This window comes from Euprymna scolopes, chromosome 2 (assembly GCF_053919585.1).
Source record: "Euprymna scolopes isolate OS-2025 chromosome 2, ASM5391958v1, whole genome shotgun sequence".
Classification (NCBI taxonomy): Eukaryota; Metazoa; Mollusca; class Cephalopoda; order Sepiida; family Sepiolidae; genus Euprymna; species Euprymna scolopes.
The window spans coordinates 28,741,832-28,756,606 of NC_136483.1; the positions used below are offsets into that span (position 1 = coordinate 28,741,832).

The 14,775-nt window shown below is 35.6% G+C and overlaps 1 protein-coding gene across 2 annotated transcripts in view; it reads right to left on the minus strand.

Moving 5' to 3' along the window:
- LOC145241488 (uncharacterized) overlaps positions 1–14,775 on the minus strand; it is a 34,194-nt gene that overhangs the window by 4,170 nt on the left and 15,249 nt on the right. For both annotated transcript variants that reach the window (XM_080104502.1, XM_080104492.1), the window contains exons 4-6: positions 11,310–11,488; positions 8,097–8,257; positions 314–477 (exon numbers count right to left, since the gene is read on the minus strand). In XM_080104502.1, coding sequence (XP_079960628.1) covers positions 314–477; positions 8,097–8,257; positions 11,310–11,488 — 504 coding nt within the window. The remainder of the gene's footprint in view (positions 1–313; positions 478–8,096; positions 8,258–11,309; positions 11,489–14,775) is intronic.

A 14,775-nucleotide genomic window follows, 5' to 3' on the forward strand; every position in this document is an offset into this window, starting at 1 on the left:
CCCGACAAATAGCAAAACCTCGCCCTTCACTGGTAAGATACTTAGATGCCGAAAGGCCCTTTACCAAGATAGTTTCTTCCCTCAAACTGCTAAACTTTGGAATACCCTCGCTGACTTTACTGAAATGTAGAATTTCAAGTGTTATGCAAACAGACATTTCGGTGCTCAACTCTCTTAGTATCCACAAAAGTTTGGTTCCAAATAGTCGGCCTTTGTGTCAAAGTTGCCCTGTTTAGGATGGAAAAAAAATAAAGACAAGGTTAACTCCTGTTTGTAAGTAAAACTATAATTTTCGTTAAATAGCTAAGCTTACCTTCATTCCAAATGGTACATGTTGGTTTGGTTGAGTACATGATTTGGGGATATGGCCCGTTTTTTTCGAATGAACAGAATTGAGGAGGCATAGTCACAATTAACCAGCCCATGTCCCCTGGACATCCATTGTGAATTGAGGAAATGTAAAAGTTCCTTATACCGCTGAATATAGATTTAAGTATAAAAATGTAAGTTTTTGAAACATAAAAATGAGCAAGAGTCGATTCAATTATATTTTCCTTTGTATTAAACCATTTTAGAAAGATATAAATCAAATTTACCTACTAAAAGCAATGAATATTTTTATTATCAAGAGGAACAAGTGTATGTATATATATATATATATATATATATATATATATATATATATATATGTTACAGAAGATCTAGTCAGATACACAAACCGAAAGCGGACCCTGAAATAAAATGAAGTTTTCGTTGGGTTTGTGCATATCGTCAGCCATATTTGATTTGAAATAAAATTGCGAGTTCTTCTGTGAGAAAATTCATTGCTTCTTTTAACTTCTGTACTTATATATTAGTGAAATTTCAGACTTCAAAAGAGTTGTGCAGAAAATGAATAAATATGAATAAACATTGGTAGCATGTTGGTTTGAACGAATCTCCTGCAACATTATGCGCAAATTGTTTTGGGGGGATAATGTTAAATAATTATTCAAATCGTTACACCTTTTTAAGATATATTTTTTCACTGAGATATTATATAATTCTATTTCTATTTTATAAACTGAAAAATCTATTTAAGAAATGGATTTCGTTTCTCTGCGTTCTAATATATTTCAGTAATTTCATAGGCCTAACATGTAATTTTTTTTCTTGCAAATAATCAGTTGGGTGAATTCTTATTGTTTATTAAAGTTAAATCCATGAAGAGGAAAGAACAGAAAAAAATAAGCCCCGCGCCTTTTTTTTATTTTTATTTTATGTCAAATAAAGACGTGTGTGGAACATAACGTTTGATCAGGTTTAGGATAAAAAATGAACGAGCAGATAAAAGTAAAACATGAATGTCCTTTTTTATATAATAGTTGAAATGGTTATAGTTAACCTGGAATATTCTCGTTGTGTGTATTAGCTTATTTCAATACATAAGTTATTTCAATACATAAGTTATTTTCAATACATAAGTTCGGTCAATTATTAGTGTTCATCTCTTGCGAAATCCATTAAGACGATATAAAATGAAAAAAGATAATTTCCTGTTCTTGCTAATACACAAATAAAAAAAAAACAAGAAATATCACTTCATATAATTTCCTTTTTTGGGTTAATAAATTTTTTATTGAACCATGCTTCATCAGTCAGTGAAATGTGAAATCCTATTAAAATTTAATGTGTTTCTCTTAATCGCACACATTCGCTTCAAAAGAAGGCAAATCTTTATATTTATCATTTTGTAATTTTTTTATCATTTTGTTCTAGATGGGGATATGCCAGCCATTCACCTACTATCCTATACATTCCAACCGACAGATCATTTTAAGATTCTAGTCGTCTCTTAACGTGCAATTGTTTGAAAATCGTTTGTGTCTCTCTTGCACTTGGTTCAACAGTTATATTTGCCAAGTAGTTTTTGAAATTATTTTCATGAGTTCGGTTGCTCCTAAAATTACTGAAATGATGAAGATCTTCCTCAGATTCCAGTTTCTTTTCATGCCATACATAAGATCTTGTGCTTCGTTATCATTTCGCTCTCAGCTCTGTTTAACCTGGCATCATTGGAGACACCAGGTTGCTCCTTTCTCTTTCTTGTCCCATATCACTATGTCAGGTTTAATAGCTCCGTTTTCTAGGTAGATAGGTGTATGAATTGCATTATCATAGTATATAGTGTATGATATTCAAGAGTTATTTTAATATGTGTTTCTAGGACTTACTGTATATTCGATATTCAACTTTTTACCTATGGCCCAGTGAATAAATTTACATACTCCATTGTGTCGCATTGTGTAGTAGCCGTCCCCCAACAGAACCTTACAGCTGGATGTCAGGTAGCGCACACTATTTCAGAACCTGTACTTCTCATTGCTGATATCACTTTTTATTTATTTATTTACATAATTTTAATTTTCTCATTGTGGTATGTTCAATTAGATTACGATATGTTTTTCTCATTTAGAATTTTCCACGTATGCTCTTACGTAGACAAAAGTGTGTGAGTGTAATTATTGGTATCATAGTACTTTTCTTTATGTTCCATATCCCCTTTAGCTTTATGGAAGTCTCCATATATTTTCTGCCTCATTCAGGTTTACCGTTGAGTGGTGTAATCTATTATATGGCGTATTTTTCTCTTTCTTATTTATAAGTCATATTTGCATATCCCGGACACACTACTTTCATTTTATATTACTAGCTCTATCTTTTTTTTAATTGTATCCTCATTTTGCAGTCGTTTGAATGATTTTATATCGACAATATTTCCAAATTAGTCATGCCATTTTTCTATATCTTTTTGTCTATGCTTGCTGTATTCATTTTTATGTAGTTAACCGTTCCGTCTTTTCGTCCATATCGACAAAGCTTCAATCTATGCCTCATGTAAAAAAAAACGACAACAAACATTCGTATAGCTACAACTCCTGTCAACAATTTACCTTACTTTCTATCTTTACCTCAGACTAAACGAGATAAAATTTGACGGCGGGGGGGGGGGGAGACAAAAATGTAACAACGGGAACGGGAGGAGCTGCGGCGTTGCCCGGTCGTAAAAAAAAATGTGACTTGAGTGACATCAGCCAGAAGCGAAACCGAAAGCAAACTTTTGTAAACACAAAAAAAAAAAAAGAAATGCTGCGAGCTGGTCGCGAACTAGCATTACTTAAGTTATTAAGCGAACTTCTTATTTAGGAGCCACGTGTGCACTGATGCTATAATGTGCAAATTTAGCTATTTAAAATGAAAGACTTTAAAAAAAAGTTTGCGCATGCGCGATTTGCAAACCGCGTCGAAAATAAAGTTTTTGTCTACCCCCTTCAAACAAAACGACATTTCTATACAAAATAATTGACGATTTATATTATACTAGCGAGGGGTACCCGGCGTTGCCCGGGTGTTTGTAGGTGTGTGTGGTGTTAAATAAAAAAGAAACCGGGGGTAGGATCTAAGCCGAAGCCCTGAGGCGAAGTTTGAAAATAAAATGGGCCAGCTAGAATGAAGCATTGTTATAAGCGAATAAGTGAAAGATGTTTGAAAGTCGTCGAGCGTTACGACGACGATGACGATGTAAGCATTGTTATAAGCGAAGTAAGAAAAGAAAAACACGTTTTATTTAAGCGGGAGTGGCGATTAATCAAAACATCGAAAAAAAACGCAAAAAAAATCTAACGTAAGGCAAACGAACGATGAAAACAGACAACAAACACGTGAAAATTGCTTAAATAAGCCTGTTTCGATATCAAAATTTAAAAAATCGGTGGGTACCCGGGTGTTTTGGGGTGTCGCTAAGAATAAGCAAAGTAAAAAAAAAAACAGGAAAACGAACGTTACGTAAAAAATGGCTTAAATAATACAGGGTTCAATATTTAAATTAAAAAAATCGAAAAAAAAAACAAGATTCGAACCCAAAACGTTTAGATAATGAACCAAGGACTTAACTACCTGATCTAAAGCGCCATATATGAAATTTGTTCGGTTTTTTAACTATCTAAAGTAAATCAGGTCACGACGTCATGACGTCATCTGACGCATGCGTTGTTGACCCCCCCTGTCGAAAATTGTCGATTTCGGGGTGAAAAAGTTAACGTTTTTTCTCTCTTTCTCTCTCTCTCTCTCTCTGTTTGCGTCTCTCTCTCTCTCACACACTTCGTCTTCCTTACTCTAAAGAGTGTTACTAAAAAAGAAAATGGCGCCTGGGTTTGTTTTTTTGTAAAAACTTCGATCGTTAATATTTTTTGTAAGCGTATTTTTTTTTTTACTTCACATTTTTGGCTTGTTATTTTTCGTTCAACTATCGTATCTAACTATTTTTAACGTGCTAATAACTTTGGTAACGTTGTCATAGCGTAGAAGTTCATAGTTTAGCTTGTGTGAGGGTTACATTTTTTTACCGATAACAACAATGTTTTTTAAATTCAGACTGCCATTAGAGCTTGCTGACGTCAAGATCACGTGACATGATTCAGCGGGTTTTTAATACGTTGACCCAAAATAAACGGCCCCGTGTATACTTTATGTAGAAGAGTTGGCGCCCGTATTTTTTGGGGCAGTTATAAATCGATTTAAATATATGTAATGTTTAACATTAAAATGTCACTTTTTTGCCCCCCCCCTGCATACAATCGATTAGTTGACGCACTTTTGATGGTCCTTTTGGGCTAATTCTTCGATATTTGCAATCTGGAGGGTGGGGCATTAATATGATACCAAGTTTGTGAATTTTTGTTCCGTCGGTTAAAAGTTTTTAGCGGACACACAAACATACATACATACATACATACGTACATTTTCGCTTTTATATATATAGATGTCCGAGAGATCGCTTTTTCCAAGGATAACGCGTTCGTGACTACACGATCCGGATAACAAAAGACGAACATACAAATCGTTGCCCGATCGTAAAAAAAATTGTGACAACAGGGCAGGGAAGGGGCGACGTTGCCCAGTAAAACAAAACTTTTGACAGCTGGGGAGGGGGTGAGGAAAAATTGTGGCGACGGGGACGGTTGGGGCAGTGTAAAAAATTAAAAAAAAATGGGACACGGATATCATTAGCCAGAAGTGAAACATAAAGTATAATTTTATAAGCAAAAAAAAAAAAGAAAAAAAAGGACATGAACTCGGAAAATTGAAGTTAGTTTAGTAATAATGTACCAATGATTATGCAGATGCTATAAAAAAGCAAATTTAGCTATTTAAAACGAAAACAGTATCGACGATTCGAGCATGCGCAGTTTGCAAATCCCATCAAAAAGTAAGTTTTTATCTGACCTCCCTTCAAAGGAAAAGATATATTTCCACACAAAATAATGGACGATTTTCAATCTTCAATATTTTTGCCTGAACGATCACTGTAACGATGCAACGTTCGTGCGTGGACAATGTACATGGCAAAAGTATTTAGCGAACATACAAACACACAAAAGTTTCAGATTTATATTATAGCATAACAGGGGTACCTGGCGTTGCCTGAGTCATGTAAATGTCATTAGAAGTGAAAATATATTAAAATGTCTATCTAGCTTCTCTGTCAAGCCATATCTTTATGTTTCTCTCTTTTCTTCTCTTTTCTCTTTTTTCTTCTCTTTTTTCTTTATCCGTAAAACTTTAAGTATCTTTCGCCTAAGTCATTTCCCTCTATTGTCTCACTGTGTTGAAAAAGTGTAATTCAGATACTGGAGCTAGCTCTTTCAAATATAATACTGGATTATCATATTTATTGCTTCGAGGCAACTTCAAATAAAACCAAACAATGACATTCTTGAATCAAAGTAATTCTGTTCAATCCACCCGCTTCAAAATAATATGAAATTAGAAAAGAAAGATCTTAAAAATATGTATGATATTAAGTAATTCTCAGATCGTAAACTGCTTTAGTTATTTCCGGGAGTGATTCCATATACCATTCCTCTCTTAAATATATATATATATATATATATATATATATATATATATATATATATATATATATATATATATATAAGAAAGTGATTTTCAAATCGTCATCTGCTTCAGGAATTTTCGGGATCAACTCCATATACCCGCCTTCAAAATATATATAAAATAAAGTAATTCTCATACCGTGAACAAAAGAGGAATTCCCTTTTTAACAACCAACAGCTAAACCAACAAAATGGAATTATAAACTTTAATTCTCTCTCTCTCTCTCTCTCTCTCTCTCTCTCTCTCTCTCTCTCTCTCTCTCTCTCTCTCTGATACCTGAAATTTAGTTGTCTGTTTTCCATAATTCATCCTACTTAAAGTAATTGCTTTCCGTAAATGAATGCAACAAATCTACTTTTTATGAAACAATGGCCGCCCGACACGCAAAACAACCCACGTACTCCAAACTACGAAGGACGTTCCAAAAGTATTGCCTCCTATTTTTTATTCTGTCTGAATCGATGAGAAGGAATTGCAAATTGCATTGTTATGGTGATTGAACTTATGCATTTATGACCCAAAAGTTTCATCTTTGTTGCAGATATTAAGGGTGTGAGACTCCTAGTAAGCAACCCTAGTAATGGACGTGCGTCAGAAGCAGAGATATGTGAATAAATTGCTTCATGCAGAAACAATTGAATCGTTTAACATTATCGGCGACTGTTGAACGTTTACAAAGCCGATGAAAATGGTGCCAGCACAGTTAGGAGATGTGTTCGTCGAGTTCAGATTGACAACAAAGATATGAGTGACAAAGCAGACTCCAAATGTTTGCCACCGAGGCATCAATGAGGCTGACAAAAATGCATTGAAAATAGTGGTGACTATGTAGAAAAATAGATTATGACGCACAAAAAATCGCTCATTAATATGGTATAACTCCAGTCTTCGTAACCCTTCAACGTTTTAGTTTTTTAATTAAATGCTAGGTGGCTTTACTTTTAGAACGCCTCTCATACAATGCCCAAATAAATTCGTTGTTCTGTTTCGAAGTGCTTTCAATAAGATTCCAGACTTTTTATTACGGGTATTTAAAATTGTCGTAGATTCTTAAAAATTCAGTATGTTATTGCTATGAATCTTATGAGATGACTGACCAATTTTTATGAATTCAGGTTCAAATGAACAGTTATGGCAGTAATTGGAATACACTCTACTAAAGCCTGATTGTCAGAGCTGATGAATTTCAAAAATGCAACCTGGATGTAAAAACATAGAAAAAAAAATATGCAATAAAATTCTTTTAAACTTGGGAAAAATGCCACAGAAATATATGGAATGTTTCAGATTTCTCTTAGACAATCTAGAATGAATCGAGCATCAGTTTCTTGAGTGATATTAGAGATTCAAAAAAAAGGCATGGAGTCTGTGAGGGATGATTAGATGTGTGGGAGGAGTAAAGTCAGAGCACCAGAGTTGATTGGCCAAATACCAAATTTCATGAATAAGCACCATAGTGTGTCTATAGAGACAATAAATGTACAGTTTAATGTCAGTGTGGGAACTGTACACACAATTATTCGCGAGGAACTGAAGATGCGGAAAAATTGCGGTTTATTCCAAGGGGGCTCAAAAAAGATCAGAAAGAAATACGTTGTCATGACAGCAGGCAGATGGTCGAGGTGATTGATTCAGATCCAGCAGTTCCTGATGCTCTGGGGACCTGAGAATAAAACTGGATCTACTGCTATGGCCCAAAGACCAAACGACATTTCAAAACAGGACAATGCACTAGCCTACAACTCCACCCTTGTCATAGAATATTTGACCAAGATGAGCATCAAGACAGTTCCTCACCCTCTTCATTGTCTAGACCTTGCTCCCTGTGACTTTTGGCTACTCTAAGTTCAAGCAAAGCCTTAGAGGCTGTCGTTAGGAGACAATTGAGGAGATGAAAAAGGCTGTGACGAGGGTCATGGACACGCTCATACAAGAGGACGTTCACGGGGCCATCCGTTGTTGGAACGGTAAACAAGTTCATTGCAACAGGAGGAGATTACTTCGAAAGAGACTCGATTTTCCTGTGTGTACTACCAATAAAAATGCCGATCCGAAAAGAGCCGGGAAACTTATTGAAGACACCTCGTACTATGATAACGCATGGATAAACAAATGCGAATAAACAAAATATGTTGTTAGAGGTAATAAATCCAACTGACTCGAAAATAATGTCAAAATAGTTATTTGGTGCTGTTTTGAAATCAGCCCAATACGATTCCAGAACACGAGACATTGAGAACCAATCTGATTTTGTTGAACCTTCACCATCGAAAACTATATGCACAACAGTATTGTTGCCTTCTGTTGCAGTCAGCTTCACCTGGAAATTTAAAGGAAAATAGCGAAATATTAAAATAAACGAAAAGAAAATTTAAAAGACGATATATATAAAACTTACTATATATATAAATATATAGAGTAAGTTATAATAAATATATATGGCGATTAAGCTTAATCGCCATATATATTTTACAACTTACTACTAGTACTTCCTACGTATTAAGCACTGTTGAAGTAAATACTTAAAGTTTACGCATAAATTTAGGCTTTCGTATAATAAGTTATGTGATTACGGAGGCCGGAGGGCAAAACGGCCGAAACGTTGTGACAATAACAACCAAGATGAGGAAGTCAGTCCGACAATCTCAATCAATGAAAACACCTCATCTCAAAAATACAAACAATTACTAGTATTTTTGAGATGAGGTGTTTTCATTGATTGAGATTGTCGGACTGACTTCCTCATCTTGGGTGTTATTGTCACAACGTTTCGGCTGTTTTGTATCGAACTGGGGAACCGTTTGTTAGGAGTCTCGAACCCAACCCTTTATTATTATCACGGGGGTACCGTGTTCGGACTCCAGCTAGGCTTTGGGACACAGTTGCTGATTCTCTGTTTTGAATGTTACTTTTTATCACTGCCTTCGTTCAGGATTGAACTCAGCACCTTTGGGTAACTGTAAACTTTGATACAACGTCTAGAACCACTCGGCCATATGTCACTAGGACAATTCTTAGTTGGTTTTTGTTAATGTTAAACCTATGTTGTTATTCAAGGTTTTCTCTCTCTATCAGAGGTGTCCAAATTGCATTCAGCTCTATGCTTGGTTTGCTCAGTAGGTTGTTATGTCCGAGCATGTGAGCTGTTTCTTTAAGTTTTCTCACTTTCCAGTGGGTCTCTCTGTTTATTATTTTTACTTCATCCCATAGGGGGCGATGGTCCCCCCATCTCCATCCAGACATGGTTAGCTATACCCTATTTTTCCGTCTCCCCTTTAGTTACCGCTTTTCGATGTTCTACCCTTACTTTAAGGGGGCGGCATGTTTCACTCTTGTAAACCTTTCTGCAACTGCATGGGATGGAGTATATGCAGTCTTTGGTCATGTTCTCCTCCATGCGGGGCTTCACTCGTACCAGGTGTCGTCTGAGTGTTGACTCGCTCTTGAATACCGTCCTGATGTTGTAGGGGCACATATTCTCTTAATCTTTTTGGAGATTCCTCGTATGTATGGTAGGCAGACCGTTGGAGGTTTTTGGGTTTCATTCTCCTTTCTTATACCATTAACACGTCTGGTGGATAGTATGCTATCGGGGTAGTTGTTACGACGGAGGGTATTCTTCAACCTGACCATTTCTTGGTGGTATGTAATGGTGTCGCTACTTATTGTCTCTGCTCGATGTTGTAAGCAGCGTGCGATTCCATGTTTGATACTGTATGGGTGATGGGAGTTGAAGTTTAGGTATTGTCCGGTGAAGGTAGGCTTGCGATATACGGATGTCTTAAACCCATGCTCTGTGCGTGATATGAGTATATAAGGAAGGCCAGTTGGTTATCTTTTTCTTTCTCCATTGTGAACTGTATCGATGGTCTTATTGAGTTCACATGGTCTAGGAGAGCCTGGATGTCTTCCTGATGGGGCCAGAGTATGAAGGTGTCATCAACGTATCTTAGCCACATGGTGGGCTTTAAAGGAAAATCGGGTATAGCCAACCATGTCTGGATGGAGAGGGGGGACCATCGCCCCCTATGGGCTGAAGTAAAAATAATAAACAGAGAGACCCACTGGAAAGTGAGAAAACTTAAAGAAACAGCTCACATGCTCGGACATAACAACCTACTGAGCAAACCAAGCATAGACCTGAATGCAATTTGGACACCTCTGATAGAGAGAGAAAACCTTGAATAACAACATTGACAAACACCAACTGAGAATTGTCCTAGTGACATATGTTGTATCAAAGTTTACAGTTACCCAAAGGTGCTGAGTTCCATCCTGAACGAAGGCAGTGAAAAAAAGTAACATTCAAAACAGAGAATCAGCAACTATGTCCCGGAGCCTAGCTGGAGTCCGAACACGGTACCCCCGTAATAATAATAAAGGGTTGGGTTCGAGACTCCTAACAAACGGTTCCCCAGTTCGATGCAAAACACTTGACGAAGGCCGAAACGTTGTGACAATAACAACCAAGATGAGGAAGTCAGTCCGACAATCTCAATCAATATATATATATATATATATATATATATATATATATATATATATATATATATATATATATACGGCAAAATCACGTTGACACACCAGTTTTCGCTAGATCACTCAAGTTAAGCAACGTTGCGCTTGGCCACTACCAGATGGGTGACCAATTTTGGAAGGCTACAAACTACGTATCGCGTCGAGTCGTAGAAATTTCCAGGTTAGTATCTGAGGGCGCATTAAATCACTGGAAAAGATGCACCAAAAGTCTTCGTTAGGACATGCATTTAGGAGAAAGTAAAATTTCTGCGGTCTACTGTATACTCTGTCCTGTTAGCAGTAATACCAAAATGTGTGGTTGATTCTACACAAAGCCTTCATCACTATAAACAAATCACCTGTGTGGATTTCCGAGCAACTTAGTTGTTGTGACTCTCGTAGATTAAATAATTCAAAATTCTGTGCAGTTCGGTTGAAAATTTCCGAGTTTGACAAGATACTCTTAACGAAGGTCATTAGTTACATCACTATGGGAACGATAGTTCGAAGAATCCAAATAATACGAATAAATAATCTTCATCTCAAAAACTTGGAACCTTTTAGATAAGTTTTTAAAACCCGCAACCTTCTCAGGACACAGAAAAATGTGCCGTAGACGTTTTGTCTCATTAGAAAATAACATTATCTTTTCTGCCCCGTAGATCAATCTACAAGAGGTTGTAGTTACGATACCAATTATATCGAGGTTTTAAATCGCCTTGGACATACTATAAATAGATGTACACGTTTTCTAACTGTTCTTTTACATGACTTGTTGCACTTTCCTATTGTTTTGCGAAATAAATTTGATTTAATACTTTTGAATTTTACAATCAGAATAAAAAAATACTTACTTTTTGTATTGGTAGTTTATCCCAATTGTCAATCAGATTACTTCGAAAGAGATCCGGACAAAGGATGCTTGTACATTCTGCTGGTCCCCAACTCTCATAATTTCCATCGCCTAAAAAGGATTTGCCAACAAAAAAGCCACTTCCTTTCTTGACAAAATATACCTTAAACCATTTATCACCTGTAAAAGTATCAAACGGATTATTATCAGTGTGCAATATGTATCTTTGCATTATGAAATATGTAAAGAGTGGATTAATAGCCACCTTACAGTAAAATATACGCGCAGGTAACATATTTGACTTTCATGGTTAGATAAATACTACGAGAAAAAACATTTGCTCGATATAATGTGTCTTAAAAGACCAATTTGTATCAGGATTACACATTTATATCTTTATGACTATATAAGTTCCTTAATACATGAACTATAAAAAATATGTTGTTGAATGTTTTTCATCTAAAAGATAATTTGAATCAGAATCATATGCCTACGTTTTTGTAACTAAACCAAATGAATGTATGTTCCAGTTAAGGTGAACTTAATCATCCAAACAGAACAGTTTTGCACCACTTTTATGACCCATTGAGAAGATTAATCAAGATATAATGATACCAAACGTTTTTCTAAATCCCTTATTTTAATTTTGCTCCAAATCCATTATATTATCCTGGTTCTCACTTAAATGAATACACGGGGAAAAGTATCGGATCTTTATCTTTTTTCGCTTATAGAGATGCTGCTAGTTTTTCCATTATGTGCTCGACTAGTATGCAATCTACTTCCACTCTATGTATAACCTTTGCAAGAACTACTTTCTACCAACACTGCAAAGAACACTTCTTTCCTCTACTGTTTATCTAAAATCAAATGAATTTTCCTTAAATAGAGTTTCTTTCTACGTAAGTCCCACCAATGGATCACTTTACCACGGGAAAATTTCCCTGGAGACTAAACTGTGGTCTTTTTCAGGTCTAATGTCAATAAATACCTGTTGAGTCGTGTTGTGAATGAATCAATTATAGTTCTCAATGCTTTCATAGGACTGTTTCATAATCCAAGTAAAAATCTTACTAACCTTTCTTATCGAATATCTTTAGCCTTGCTAAGTGGTGAGCTATTAGTTTTAAAAAGTATGGTTTAATGACGCCTATGAAGTATAGTTTGTGTTAGTATTCGGTGTTTGTTTTGTTTTTTACTTATTTTCGAGAGAAAGAAAGACAATAAAGTACATTTTTTACTGCTAGACATTGACAAGTGAAAGGTCGTCACAATTCACATTTAATATGGAATTATGAGGCGCAAAGTGGTGAACTATTAGTTTTAGAAAGTATGGTTTAATGGCGCCTATGGAGTATAGTTTGTATTAGTATTGGGTGTTTGTTTTTTTTACTTATTTTTGAGAGAAAGGAAGACAAAAAAGTACATATTTTTAACTGTTAGATATTGACAAGTGATAGGCCGTAACAATTCACACCTAATATTGAATTATGAGGCGCCACCAGAGACTATTCCATGGCCCAGACTACATTCATCAAATGGCAATACAGTCTCAGTTCTTTACACCTGCGGAGTACACTAAGGTTCGGATTCCTGACTAACTCCAGCACAGTTAAAACGTTTACGTCCAACATTTTTATTAGTGACATGACAACAGGAGTAGAAGTAGAGATACAAAGAAAAATAACTGAGAAGATCCCCTCAGTTACAGCTCATACAAGACTATCGACCGGGAGGACAGGATTTTCTTCCTTTGTAAGAAATATCTCACATTGAAGATGAGAATTAAGTGACAAAAAAAAGGGAAGTTAAAAATGCATCCATAGATAATTTCCCCTCGCATGTTATTTTTAAGAGGTGTGGGGGGATGGGGTAGGATATATATGCAAAGTGGCTGCTTGTTCCTTCGTGATGATCGATTCCCAACTTATTGAATGGCAATTACAATAAAAAACATGTTTACAGTTTTGCTTTCAAATTACATTTAGGAGCCGTTTAAAAGAGTCAAGAGAAAGAAACGATATTTTGCTTACAAAAATCATTTAATAAAAATTTATGATATACTAGCAAGTGCCCCCCCGGTATCATTATATTTTGATTTACGCAGATTTCGTATATATTATTATAGAATCAACTATTTTATATTATATTCTACCAAATATATGATTCCAAAGAGAAGAAATTCTTTGAATGTCATCAGCTAGAATCGAAATCGAAACCGAAACATAAAACATGGTTTTACAATTGAAACCATGTCTACAAGTTAAATAAAGACTGGAGTTCATTTGTACTCAATATGGTTGGACTGTCGAAAAGAAGCGATTCCCGACTTACATAATGTATGATTTAAACTTAACCAGCCAGTTTTGCACCGTGGCATCAAATACTTATAGTCCGAGGAGAAAGACTCAGATATCTTGATTGTTGTTGGCATTTGAAGTGTTGCCATAGATTGTGGTTTTGTCTGCGTATATATCGAGTGTAGTGTTGTCTATGTATATGTCCATGAATGATCTTAGAATGTAATTTGAGATTTCATTGATGAAGATAAGGAAGAGAGTTGGGCTCAGTATGTGTCCCTTGGGCACGGCATTATTAATACTTTGAACTTCGGACTTCTGCTCATGAACGACTACATTATCAACCTATCGAAGAGAAAATATTTTATGGTTCAGATATTTCCAGATATTCCATTACTCGAAATTTTGTGAAGTAGATATTTATGCCAAACTATAGCCTTTGATATGTAAAGAGTTATTGCTCTTGAGAAAAAAAAAACTCCATCAATAAATCCTATGTGAAATTCAGTCAGGGCATCAGTTGTAGATCTTGCAGGACGGAAGCCGTATTGTTTGTCACTGAGTAAATTGGTTTTGCTGAGGTGGTTGGCAATTACTCTATTTTACACCAATTCAAACAACCCACTTATGACATACAGAAAACTAATTAGTCCGTACTTAAATGCAGAAGGCCGATTTAATTATTTAAATATTTAAATATCGGGAAAAGTGATGATGTTTTCCAATGTATTGAGAAGAATCTCTCTTGTAGGTATTGATAAAACAGCTTTGCAAGAATGGGTGCTAGTTCCGCTTGCGTTTTTTCTTGGGTGGGGGTACTAAACCTAGTATATTGTCTGAACTAGTGGCTTTACTGGCATCAAGGTTGTTGAGGAGAGTAACAAAACCACGAACAGAAATATGGATGTCATTCAGATTATTTGGCTGTCAGATCCGTTATTTTGCACCTGCTGATAGGACAGCCTTTTTGTGAGTTATTCAAAGATTCAGATCTCTGACCATCAGTCGGATAGCGTTAGCCCAGGAAAAGTGCTAAAATTCTCACATAAATGCTAACATTAAAAAGAAATTCAATTAAATTTTCAATCATTAAAATCTAATTATAAGATTAGGAATTTTACGCTGGATTGACGTCATTTGTATTAATTTCAGAAAAATCATGTAAAA